The sequence below is a fragment of the Castor canadensis genome, chromosome 13 (genome assembly GCF_047511655.1).
Source record: "Castor canadensis chromosome 13, mCasCan1.hap1v2, whole genome shotgun sequence".
In the NCBI taxonomy this organism is placed as follows: Eukaryota; Metazoa; Chordata; class Mammalia; order Rodentia; family Castoridae; genus Castor; species Castor canadensis.
The window spans coordinates 66313280-66327119 of record NC_133398.1 but is presented as its reverse complement, the minus strand read 5'-3'; the positions used below and the strand labels follow the sequence as shown (position 1 = coordinate 66327119).

The following is a 13840-nucleotide window of genomic DNA, read 5'->3' as shown; positions in this document are numbered from 1 at the left end:
TATCTCCCGTATGTGCCGTCCCGTTGGCTAGAAATTTTATTATAGTGTTGAAGTAGTGAATGTGGGCATCCTTGTCTTATTTCTGACCTTTGAGGTAGGCTTTCATTCTTTCACCAGTGATTAGGTTGTTACTTGTGGGGTTTTCATAAATATTCTGTATCGGGTTGAGGAAGTTCCCTGCTAATTTAAATGTTTTAATCATACTTGATAAATAACATTAGGCACTTTTTGTGTATAAATAGAGATGATAAATATGTTTTTTTTCCCCTTCATTACATTGCTTGTGTGCTTGTTTGTTTTGAGACAGGGTCTTGCTATGTAGCCCAGGTTGGTCTTGAACTCATGATCCTCCTGCCACTGTTTCCTGAGTACTAGGATTATTAGGCATGTGTTACCATACCTGGCCATTACATTATTTTCATATGTCGAAGCACCCTTGTATTCCTGGGATAAATCCTACCTGGTAATGATGTATAATCTCTTTAATATGTTGCTAAATGCAGTTGGCTACTATTTTGTTGAAGATATTTGCATCTATGTTCATCAAGGATATTGGTTTGTAAGTTTTACCCTAGTATCTTTCTCTGGCTTTTATAACAGGGTAATATTGACCTCATTGAATTATTTAGGAAGCATTTCTTTGATGTTTTCTAAAATCTTGAGAGGTACTATTGTTATTTCTTCTTTAAATAATTAATAGAAATTACCAATGAAGACATCTGATCCTGGACTTTTCTTTGTTGGGAATTTTTTGATTACACAGACACTCTTCTTGTTTCTTATAGTTCTGTTTAGATTTCCTATTTCTTGAGTCAATTTTTAATAGCTTTTTTGGGGAATTTTACCATTTCAACTAGATTGTGTAATTGTTAGGAAATAATTTTTTCATGGTATTTTCTTATAATCCTTTTTATTTCTGTAATGTCAGTATTGTTCTCAGTTTCTAATTTGGCAGTTTGAATTGTCTTTATTTTTTTTCTTATTCAATCTAGCTAAAGGTTTGTCAATTTTCTTTATCTTTTCATAGAACCAACTTTTTGTTTCATTGATATTTTTTTCTCAATTATTTTTATATTTTCTGTTTCTTTGTCTCTGCTCTAGTTATTATTCTTTCCTTCTTTCTTTTGGGTTTAGTTTTCTTTTCTAGTTCTTTAGCATATAAAGTTAGGTTATTGACTTGAAATATTTTTTAACATAGATGTTTGCAGTCATAACTTTCTATGCATTGGTTTCTCTCCATCCTGTTAAGTTTTGATGTGTTATGGTGGTGTTTTCATTTGTCTCAGCATGGTTTCTAATTTCTCTTGTGATTTCTTCTTTGACCTATTGATTGTTTCATAGTGGGTTCTTTAATTTCCACATATTTGTGAAATTTATAGTATTTCTTTTTTTATTAATTTCTAGTTTTTCTATTACATTGTGGTCAGAGATGATACTTGGATAATTTTAATCTTCAGAAATTTATTGAGATGGTTTTGTGACCTAACATGGCCAAACCTGGAGAATATTTTATTTGTACTTGAAAAAAATGTGTGTTCTGCTGTTTTGGAGTAGTGTTCTTTGTATGTCTGTGAAATTTATAGTGTTGTTCAAGTACTGTATGTCTTACTGTTTTTCTGCTCATTATTGAGAATAATGTATTGAATTCCCCAACTATTATTGTTTAATTATCCATTCCTCCCTTCATTTCTCAGTTTTTAGTTCATAGATTTTGGGGCTAATTATATACTTTTATAATTGTTATATCTTGAAGGATTCATCTTCTTAGTTTTTTTCAGATAGGGTCTTGCTAAATAACCCAGGGTATCCTGGAACTTACTCTGTATCTCTGGCTGGCCTCCAACTTGCTGTTCTGCCTCAGTCTCTTGAATGCTGAGATTACAGGTGTGTACTACCACACCTGGCTCCTTACAATATTTTCAATAATTGTCCTCTATGTAGCTGCTTTTCTGCTCTGAGAAAGTTATGAAATAAGTGAAACATGGTTGAACTTTTTGTATCAGTTCTTGAGCCACTCCCAGGTCAGATCAAAAGAGAAAAAACAATTCACTGGGACTAAGGATGGCTTTGACCATTCCAGGCCAGGGAGCAGAGTTCCACAGTGGTAACACCAGTTGATATCTTCAAGACCTTGCTAAGCTGGAAGATGGGTGGGACAAGGGAAGGTAAAAATACTGTAGAACTTTCCTATCATTTTTAAGTTGTTTGTGATGGTTTTTACTATTTTATATTTTTTGTGTTTCTCTGGAGAGATAGGCCCTTGGAGCTATGTATTCAATCATTTTCTTCAATGTCATTCTTCCTTTACTTTTATAGTCATGGTTTCCTTTAGCTCTTTGAAGATATTCATAATGATTTTTGATATCTTTGTTAAGTCTGTAAGCTGAATCTTCTCATGGCAGTTTCTTTTGCTTCCTTTTTCCTTTGTATTGATTACAATTTTCTGTTTCTGTACATGTCTCATAATCTTTTTATTGTAAACTGGACATTTTAGATAATACCTTATAACACATCTGGATACTGATTCCTTTGGGGGATTTTCTGATTATTCTGTTACTGATTTTAAATTTTTTCTGTGGTCATTGTATACTCTGTATGATTTAAGTTTTCTGAAATTTGCTGAAACTTTCTTTGTAACCTAGATGATCAACAGTTTTGTTAAATGTTTTACATGTATTTGAAAGTTGTATATTCTGTACTTGCTAGGTATATTATTTTCCAAATATAAACTAAATTTAAGTTGATTAATAATCTAAAATTTGTATTATTTTACTTTTTTCTCTTCCCTTGGTCTCTGAGATATTTTGAATTTTGTTTGTTTCTCTTTTTGGTTCAATTTTTCATGAATTTTGAAGCCATGTTACTGGTTGCATATACATTTAATATTTTTGAATGACTTTATTAGTATATAGTAGTTATAGAAGGAGTTTTGTTGTGACATTTCCATATATACTGTATTATACATTTAATATTTTTTAGTCTTCTTACTGAATTGATCCACTTATGAATTGTCCCTTTTTATCTCTTCTCACACTTCTTCCTTAAAGTTTAGTCTGTCTAAAGCTAATGTTGACTTACCAGGTTTCTTTTAGTCTCTGTTTGCATGTATATAATTTCCCTTTATTTTACTTTTAGTTTTTTTCTTTTCACTTAAAGTGTGTCTCTTATAAAAAGCCCAGAGTCGTCTTATAATCCAGACTGATTAATATGTTTTAATTATCTTGTTTACAATTATATTTAATATAATTACTGATATAATTGTATTTAAATCTATTTCCATATTCTTTATTTCATCTGTTTTTATTTTCCATTTCTTTCATTCTTACATTGAGCAACTATTTTTAATTTTTTGACCTTTTCTCTTCTAATATATTTTTGTATAGTTTTAGTGTTTACCTTAGAGATTGACAGTGTAGATTTTGGGTTTATTAAAATCTTAATGCTACACCTGCATAGTAACCATTGGACTCTGAGTTTAAACCTCGATACTGCCAAAAAAAAAAAAACTTACACAAGTCTAATATTTTTCAAACAATTCAGGACTTTGTAATAGTTTAACTCCATTTATTTCTTTTCACTTTTTGTACTGTTGGGATACTTCTGTGTGCATCCTAAGCGTACACAAGGCACTTATGTTGTAGTTGATTTAAATTATCATTATTCTGTTTACTTTTTCTTATTCTTCATTCTTTGCTATAGTTTCGTGCTTCCATTTGCCATAATTTTCTTTTAGCCTAAAGAATTCTTTTTAGGAGCTGGAGGTGTGTCTCAAGTGGTAGAACACCTGCCTAGCAAGCACAATGCCCTGAATAGAAACCCCAGTACTGCCAAAGAAAAAAGAACCCACCACCCCAAAAAAACCCTCTTCTTAGTGTTTCTTGTGTTGCACATCTGCTGACAAATTCCCTTAGCTCTGTTTATCTGAAGACATCTTTTTGGCTTCCTTTTAAAAAGGTATATTTGCAATGTGTAGAATATTGGGTTGGATTTTTTTTTTCATCTGTGCCTTCAATATGTCATTTCATTGTAATTTGGCGTCCATAGTTTTATTGGAAAGCTATCTGTCAGACTTAAATTCTGCCTTTCAAGGTAATACATTTCTGTTTTCTTGAAAGTCACAGTTTCCCACTGCCACTTGTAAGATTTTCCTTTTTTTGTTAACCTTTAGCAGTTTGACTATGGTTGTACCTGTGTGCTGTTTTCTTTGACTTTGTGTTATTTGCGGCTCTCTGAGTTTATTGAATTTGTACATCAATGTCTTTATTTAGCTTTGGAGAAGTCTTAATCATTATGTCTTCCATTACATGTAAATTAGATGTTTGTCATATCTGACTCACCTTTTAAGTATGCAGTTTTTTCTATTTTGTCATTTTTGTACTCCAGTTTGTATATACACACAGACACATACAGTCTTTATGTTGACTATTCCTGTTTTCTGCAGAGTATAGTGTGCTATTAAATTCACCTATTAGCCCATAGACTCTACTGTCAAATCACCTGGGAGCTTGTTAGAAATATAGAATCTCAGATTTCAGCTCAGAAATACTGAAAAATAATCTGTATTTTAGCATAATACCCAGGTTATTCTTATACACATTAAAATTAGAAAAGTGTTATTCAGTTAGGAGAAACAAACAAATACACACAAGATACACTATATGGTATGTGATTTATATACCTTATAAATCTCAGTTAAGACATACTCCTGTATCTTACAATGGAACCCATCTTATGTGCCATATGCTTTCCTAAGCACTATCACTTTTATTCTCTTGAGCTCAGTTTTCTCTCCTAATTCTACAGATGATGAAACAGGCCTAGAGAGATTAACCATCATGAGTTTACCTAGCTAGCACATGGCTGAGCTCAGACTTAACTTATACCCACCTATGCTTATGCTGAATAACTAGGTTCCCACTGTCATTTTTTAAGATGAAAAAATACGTGTGCTATTAGCTGAGATACTAGGCATAAATCAAAACTTTCTTATTTCAGCTGGGTTATATGACCATCATATCTATAACCACTTTTTTATATAGTACCTTGCATGTTTTTTTTGTATTACTATTTTAGCTCCAGAAGCATTTGTAGCTAATATACCCTCCCACCTTCATGCCTATGTACATTTTATGACTCTCTGGAATTACATAGAATAATTAAATACTAAGGTGCTTTCAGCTTACGTATTACTTGTCAGAAGACTGTCGAAGTTTTTACTCATTTTCCCTCTTGATAATTTTTAATCTGTTTTCCTGTGGTCTTTATTATTTCACTTAGCTTTTTAAAAAAATGTTATTTGTTTAATTTTGTTTGTAGTACTGGGGTTTGAGCTCAGGGCTTCAAGCTTGCTAAGCAGGTGCTATATGACTTAAGCCACCCTTCTAGCTCTTTTTGCTCTGGTTATTTTGGAGATAAGATCTCACTTTTTGCCCAGACTGGCCTAGGCCATGGTCCTATACTACTCTTATTGCTGTAGCTGGGATGATGGGTGTGTACATACCACCATGCCCAGCTTTTTTCCATTGAGATGAGGTCTCAGAAAGGTTTTTTCCTAGACTGGCCTAGAAGTGTTAGCCTTCTGATCTTAGCTTCCCATATAGCTTGAGATGACAGGTATGAACCACCAAATGCAGCTATTGGTTGAGATGGGATCTTGCATACTTTTTGCCTGGTGTGGCCTCAAACTGCTGTACTGATCTCAGCTTCCCAAGGAGCTAGAATTACAGGTGTGAGGCATTGGTGTCCGGCTTGCACTTAATTTCTTGAATCATAAATTTCCAATGTCTTTTTAATCTCATCTACTGTACTGTGAGATCCTTAAAGTTAGTAATTTTTTAAATTTTTATATTTTCAGTACCTGCTTTGTATTTATTATAAAATAAGGACTCTGTTAATATCAGTAAAGTGATGACTAGTTTTGCTTTTGAATATGGAACCGAATCACAATTCTGGTAATGGCTTTGAAAAGAGGAACACATTGAAGCAGTTTTAATGAAGAAGAGTAAGACCAATTTGGAATTGATATATAGGGAAAGAAAGGGAGTTTAAAATGATTCTGAGATTTCTTTGTGGTCCTGTCTTTTCATTATAAAGCATATCTCAGCTAAGTTTCACTATTTTTTGTTCCTCTCTAGGACAACTCTTAACATAAACTACTAAGAAAAAAATTGAAATTAGTATAATACATAATTGCAGTTTTAGAAAAAGGCATCAGTGACTAAACATGACTTATAAATACTGTCTTTTGTTATTTGTTTGAGGGCTGACTTATTTTCTTTGGTGTATATCCCCTTTTCTGACCCCTTTGTGCCAATTTATATGTGCACACACTCATCATTCTTTTATTTTGATATTTATAATTAAGGTACAGAGTCTTATGTTTAGAAACTATTAATCATTTAAAAATCTTGATGATTGATGAGTATGAGTTCACTTTTCATGCTCTATGTAAGTACTGTATTTGAAAATTCATGACATTCTAAAAAACTATGATATGCTAAGAATATTGATTAAAATGTTATTCAGATGATTACATCCAAATGCTAGCATGTATTCAGATAAAGTAACTTTTTCTTTTTTCTTTTTGCGATACTGGGGCTTGAACTCAGGTCCTACACCTTGAGCCATTCCACCAGCCCTTTTTTGTGATGGGTGTTTTCGAGATTGGGTCTCATGAACTATTTGCCTGGGCTGGCTTCGATCCTTGATCCTCCTGATCTCTGCTTCCTGAGACGCTAGGATTACAGGCATGAGCCACTGGTGCTGGGCAAAGTAACTTTTTCAAATTATTTGAATTACATTATTTCCTGTTCCCATGTGGTTATTTTAAAGTTTATGTAAGTCATTATTGTCTATAGTTTGAAGACGATCTGCACGGTACACCTGCCCCCTCATCTTGGAAATGATCTTCCTTTTTTAAAATTTTCTTTTACTTTTTTTTTTTACATGAGGATTTTGTATCCCTTTAATGAATGCTTTTATTAAAAAATGAGGTTTCTTCACTAAATAGTAAGCCTGTCTTATTCACAGATTTATTACATTTGGTTTTGACCAAATGTGGGTCAAAAATAAATAATCAAAAGAACTTTCAAAAATGTAAATTTAAAAAATTCCTGTGTATACATTATGCAGCTCCTTTGACGCAGAGAAGCTCTCAGTCCTGCATTATCATTGTTTCTGTTTAATTTGTTGAGTGATTTGCCAAATATTTCCCTGCCCTTAATTTTATGAAAATATGCCTCCCCAAAAGCAAATGGTGTACAAAAAGCAAGGTAAACATTTATGTGCTTAATTTAAGTGATAAAGTGAAAATTTTAGATCTGTTGACAGGAAACATGTCTTTAGTGGGAGTTGGGTGGTATTATGGGAAAAATGAATCAAGTATCTGCAGTATGGCACTGAACTCTATGCATCCTGAGCATTTGCAGTTTTTCCTCAACAGTGGTCTCTTTGGAACCACATACCCATGGATACCAAGGATCTGTTGTATTGCTGTCTTCCTTTTACCTTAATTCTCATCCTTGGTAACTAGGAAAATAATCTCTTGTAAGTGTTCTTAACTTTCTCTATGATCATATACTAGTTGTATAGAGGCACACAGTTCTGCCTCTTGTTCTCCTTCTCCCCAGTTTAGGATTTTGAGGCCATTATTTTACAAAATGAAATCATATTCTGGGGTGCATTGTGCTTTTCTCATAACAAAGCACATTTTGAAAAATGTTAAGTCAATTTGAGTTTATTTTATATATGCTTAAAGATAATATATAGACTTTCTTTTAGTTTTTAGCATAAGTTATTCAAGCAGTTTTATTGTGATATTTACATACATTAATATAATGTAGTTTGATCAGATTCACTCTATCTGTAATATTCTTTCTTAACCCTTTTTCTCTTCCCCCATCCTTTTTAATAGTTTTTAGTGGGTTTCAGTATGCTATTTTCATACATGTGTATAATTTACTTCAATCTTATTCACCCCATCACCCTCTTCTTTCCCCTCCCTGCTCACACTTGATCCCCTCCCAATTACTCTTTTTTAACCATGTCATGTTGTTTTATTTAAGTCTAGGTTCACATAAAATAGCATGTGTAAACATGTTATTTGTCTTTCTGAGTTTTGTCTGTCTTGCTCAACAGTTTAAGTCATGTTATACCAAAAGATTTCAACTGCTACTGCATTTTCTGTTGAGTGTAAGAGTTGTTACTAAAGCCCATTATGATTTATACATGCTATGTAAATATACACACATTATGTATATTTAACTGTACATGTTATGTATCTTTAACTGTATGTAATCACTTCTTTTTCTGCTGCTTTTGTAGGTATCACACCTGTGTATCATAATATGTTCGCTTTAATGAGTGAAACAGAAAGGATCTGGTATCCACCCAACCATGTCTTCCATATAGATGAGTCAACCAGGCATAATATACTTTACAGAATAAGGTATGTTCTTATGTAAAGTGACTTATGTATTGTTCAAAGAGCAAAGTGGAAGAAATGATCAACTAAATTACTTAATAACTGTAATGTTTTGTTCTGGTGAGATGCTACTGTACCACTTTTGATTATTATTATTTTTTTGTGGGTGTAAAGGGAGTTTAAAGTTAGGGAAAGGAAATACAAAAGGGAGCATGGTGGGGCCCAGGTGGAATCTACCGGCAGAGAGGACATGCTTCTCTTTCTCAGGTACTTTCAAAACTTACGATACTCTATGGAAGGGAGGAACTAGGTGATTCCCATCCAATAATCAATGAGTGGGGAGAAGGCATAGGTGGTTCCCGGCCTAGTGAGGGTGGTTTGGGCCATCCCTGAGCCAGATGTGGGTAACTTACTTCTAGCTTGCCTCAGCAAGTCATAAAATCAGCTCATGGCAACAGGGGTTATTCTTCCCCAAAAATCCTAGACCTCCAAAGCAGTTAGCATAGTTTTCCTTCTCCTCATCTGCTTTCATGTGATCAGTGATCTCAGATTAAGTTCTTCTACCTTTATGCAACTTTCTTTATCAACAGTTTTACATATTCCATCCTAGTGTGCAAGAAGGAAGTCTATGGCTTGTTGGTTTGCAATAGAAAAGCCTGAGTTGTGAGTGTGAGGAGTAGCTGTAAGACTTTAGTGGTCTGGTTTGCCAGTCTTCATACCCTACATGTATTAGCATTTTTATTTTCCATGATTATCCTCTTTCTCCCTGGCCCAAGGTAAGGAATCTATCCTATTCCTGCTGCTGGGTTTATCATGTCTATACTCCAGATGGTAATGGTTGGGTCACAATTATCCTCTGTGGATCCACTTTTGATTAGTTAAGGAAATTTTAAAAAGAAAGGATGAGAATGGTCTTCATTAGTAAAATCCTAAATGCTCAGGATATTTCTGATTTCCCAGGAAATTTGATGTTTTGTGCAATAAAATGAAATATTAGATTTCTTCTTTATGTATAACTTTTTAAACTTTAAATGAAAGATAAGATTTTACCAGTGTTTGTTCAATATGTAATGTCTACTTAGAGAAATCCAGAAGTATTTCTCTACTTACAAGAAGGAAATACTCTGAGTTCAAACCCTAGTACTACCAAAAACAAAACAGAAAGACAAAACAAAAAAAAGGAGAAAACAAAGAAATAATTTTGTTCTGTGTCTCACAAATAGCTGTAATTTTCTAAGTATTTATATATATCATTAATTTTCTCACAACTTCATGAGGTATTAAGAGTTCCATGTTAAAGATATTTATTCATGGTTTCACAGCCAGGAGATGACAGTCAGGTTCAGATCCAGACCTAGTTTGCTTCATAAGCTGACCTTTTAAGTGCCTTATGTGTACCTCATTAAAGAGATGATAAATGTATAGTATTTAGTGTTGAAGCTATCGTTTGATGGTCTCTTAATAAGTTTTAGTATTAAGTTGCTTTTCCCCTTTCCCCATTCTGTATAAAAATATGTGGTTGGATATGTTTGAGTTTTCTGATTTCCAAGGTATAATTTGCACTGAGTTCAGATAATTTCTGATATAATTATTGAAAAGACAAAATTAGTAAAAGTTCAATGTCCAAATAGATAGTATTAAATACAAAAATCAATGGCATTCTTACATACAAGCAGCCAGTTTTAACGTAATAAAAAAGATCCCATTCAAAATAGCCACAAAACATTAACTATTCAGGAATAATCTTAATTAGAAAAAAATATGATACAGTGTTGGAAAGTTGGAAACTTATCTGAAAAATATGAAGAGTGAGAACATAATACAGGCATCCCTCAGTGTCCATGGGGCATTGGTTCCAGGATCCCCCCTTGGATATCAAAATACATAGATGTTCAATTCCTTATATAAAATGGCATAGTATTTTCATTTAACTTATGCACATCCTCATGTGAAATTCACATAATCCCTAAATTGTAATAAATGTAGTACAGTGTAAAAGCTATATAAATAATTATGTTGTAGAGTGAATAAATGACAAGAAAAAATTGTACATGTTCCATATAGATGTAATTATTTTCCAAGTAGTTTTGATGTGCAGTTAGTTGAGTCCACAGATGCTGAACCCATGGATAAGGAGGGCTGCTGAATGTACTGGACTGAAGTGATGGTGTACTATAAAGATAATGATTTTTTCAAAATACAAGATTAACTCTAAAATCCAACCACAGGCATTTTACAAAACTTGGCATATTATTACAAAGTTAATCTAAAATTAAGATAGCCATGAGAAAGAAGACTTACTTGGCAATTGTAAAATATTTTGTCTTAGGAAATATTTTCAAATTGTATGAAGCACAAAGTGATATCTATAATTAAAGCACATAATTAGATTAACACTCATACCATAAATAAGAGAATGATGAGACCAATATGAAAATAGTCCTTTTATATAGGAAAACATACAAAAGGAAACATACTGTATAATGAAATATTTTTATGTCCATAAGGAAGGGTAAGATTGATCAGTAAGTGGTAGTTGCACAATTGGTTAGCTGTTTGGGTAAAATTTTAACTTCTTAACTTGACAATATGTATCAGAATATATTACAGATGGACTAAAGTATAGTTTGATAATATAAACACCAAACCATAAAAATCCACATGAGAATTGAATACCTATCAGTTTCATGGGGAAAATACCACTTAAGCTTGAAAACGGTAGAAAAAATCACAGGAGACTGATTAATATCATTGACTGCAACAAAGTTTAAACTTCTGAAGGTTAAACTCTTAAAATTAAAAGAGAAACCTTAAAGATACTTTCAACAAATTTAAGAAATTACTATTTTTGAGAATCTGAAATTAAAATTACTGTGTCTGTTAAATAATTACTTAAAATACATGAAGAGTTATTCTACCAAAGAACAAATAGTTAATGATAGTTTGAAAATATGCTCTATTTCAGTAGTTATGATAATGATAACTACTTGTAATTATGTCAAGCCACCAATGTCTTATGATTAATTACTGGGTAAAAATCTAATATTGTACCACCTCTGTGGAAAATAATTTTAAAATATTTATAATTTTTTATGTCATATGCTATTCCTCATGATTTTTCTATTGAGTTTTAGATTATAAGTACTATTACTTATGAAATAAATCTGTTCCTTGCAGAGCATCAGTATTGCATAGCAAAAGGAATATGGACTCATTTGTGATTATAAAAAGATAGGCAACAGAAACTTTATTAAATAAGGTTCGAGAGGGACATGCTTAGTACAATAAAGGGTAACTATGAAAAACATGTAGCAAATATTATTCTTCATGATAAAATGTTAGAAGCAGTCTCTTTAGAATAAAGAATAAGCTGAGTGTGGAGATTCCTGCCTATAATCCCAGCTCTTGGGAGGCAGGAGGATCTCAAGTTCAAGGCCAGCCTAGGCTACATAGTAAGACCTTGTCTTAAAAAACCAATAAATAAATAAATAGACAAATAGATAAAGATCGATAAACCCTTAGCCAACATGACAAGATGGGGAAGGAAGAAGACCCAAATTAATAAAATCAATGTTGAAAAAGTGGTTAGAACCACAAATACTAATGAAATCCAGAGAATCAATAGGGACTACTTTGAAAACTTATGTTCAAGTAAACTGGAAAATCTAGAAGATATGGATACATTTCTAGAAGCATATAACCAACCAAAATTTAACCAAGAAGATGTTAACCACCTAAATAAATCTATAACTAGCAATGAGATTGAAGCAGTAATAGAGTCTCCCTACAATGAAGAGCCCAGGACCTGATGGACTCACAGCTGAATTCTATCACACTTTTGAAGAAGAACTAATACCAACACTCCTCAGAACTTTTCCAGGAAATAGAAAGGGAGGGACCACTATCAAACTCATTCTATGAAGCCAGTATTATACTCATTCCAAAACCCCATAAAGATGCAAGAAAAAAAAAAAAGAATTACACACCAATATCTTTAATGAACATAGACACAAAAATTCTCAACAAAATACTGACAAACCAGATTCAACAACACATTAAAAAGATCATACACCATGACCGAATTATGGTCAACATATGCAAATCTATAAATGTAATATAGATGGGTCAACATATGCAAATCTATAAATGTAATATAGCATATAAACAGAAGCAAGGACAAAAATCACATGATCCTTTCAGTAGATGCAGAAAAAGCCTTTGACAAAATTCAGCACCATTTCATGATAAAAGCACTGAAGAACTAGGAATAGAAGTAATGTTCTTCAATATACTAACAGTTATATATGACAAACCTATAGGAAATGTTACATTAAATGGAGAACAACTGAAACCATTCCTGCTAAAGTCAGGAGCAAGACAGGGATGCCTATTTTCCCCACTCCTATTCAGTATAGTTTTGGAATTCCTAATGAAAGCAATAATACAAGAGCAAGAAATAAAAGGGATTCAAATAGGGAAGGATGAAGTCAAACTATCCCTATTTGCAGATTATATCCTATATTTAAAAGACCCTGAAAACTCCACCACAAAACTTGTAGAAATCTTTTGGCAAACTATCAGAAATACAAAATTAATATACAGAAATCAGTAGCCTTCTTATATACCAACAGCAAACAGACTGAGAAAGAAATCAGGGGAGAAGTTCCATTTACAATGGCCTCAAAAAATTAAAATACCTATGAATAAACTTAATGTAGGAAACCAAAGACTTTTACAATGAAAACTATGAAGAGAGAAATTGAAGAAGACATCAGAAGATGGAAAGCTCTCCCATGCTTGTCAATTGACAGAGTCAACATTATGAAAATGGCTATACTACTAAAAGCAATCTTCATGTTCAGTGCAATTCCTATCAAAATCCCAATGACATTCTTCACAGAAATAGAAAAGTCAATCCTAAAATTCATATGGAAACACAAAAGACCTCAAACAGCCAAAGCATTTCTGAGCAAAAATTCCAATGCTGGAGGTATCACAATTCCTGATTTCAAACTATACTATAGAGCCTAACAATAGAAACAGCATGGTATTGGCACAAAGACAGACATGAAGACTAATGGATTAGATTAGAATACCCAGACATAAACCCATGCAGGTATGGTCAACTCAACTGATTTTTGACAAAGGAGCCTAAAGCACAAAATGGAGAAAAGACAGCCTCTTCAACAAATGTTGCTGGAAAAAACTGGATATCCACATGTAGAAGACTGAAACTAGATTCTTGTCTCTCACACTGTATCAATATCAACTTAAAGTGGATCAAAGACCTTAATGTAAGATCTGGAACTTTGGAACAGCTACAGAAAGCAGTATCATAGTGGGAAATACACTGGAAAATGTAGGCATAGGGTATAACTTCCTAAATAGAGCTCTAGTGTCTCAGCATCCAAGAGAAAG

The 13840-nt window shown here is 32.8% G+C and overlaps 1 protein-coding gene across 1 annotated transcript in view; it reads left to right on the top strand.

Annotated features, from left to right (window-relative positions):
• Jak2 (Janus kinase 2) overlaps positions 1-13840 on the top strand; it is a 95371-nt gene that overhangs the window by 20940 nt on the left and 60591 nt on the right. The window contains exon 4 of the mRNA XM_020173383.2: positions 8323-8446. Within this exon, the coding sequence (XP_020028972.1) occupies positions 8323-8446 (124 nt within the window). The remainder of the gene's footprint in view (positions 1-8322; positions 8447-13840) is intronic.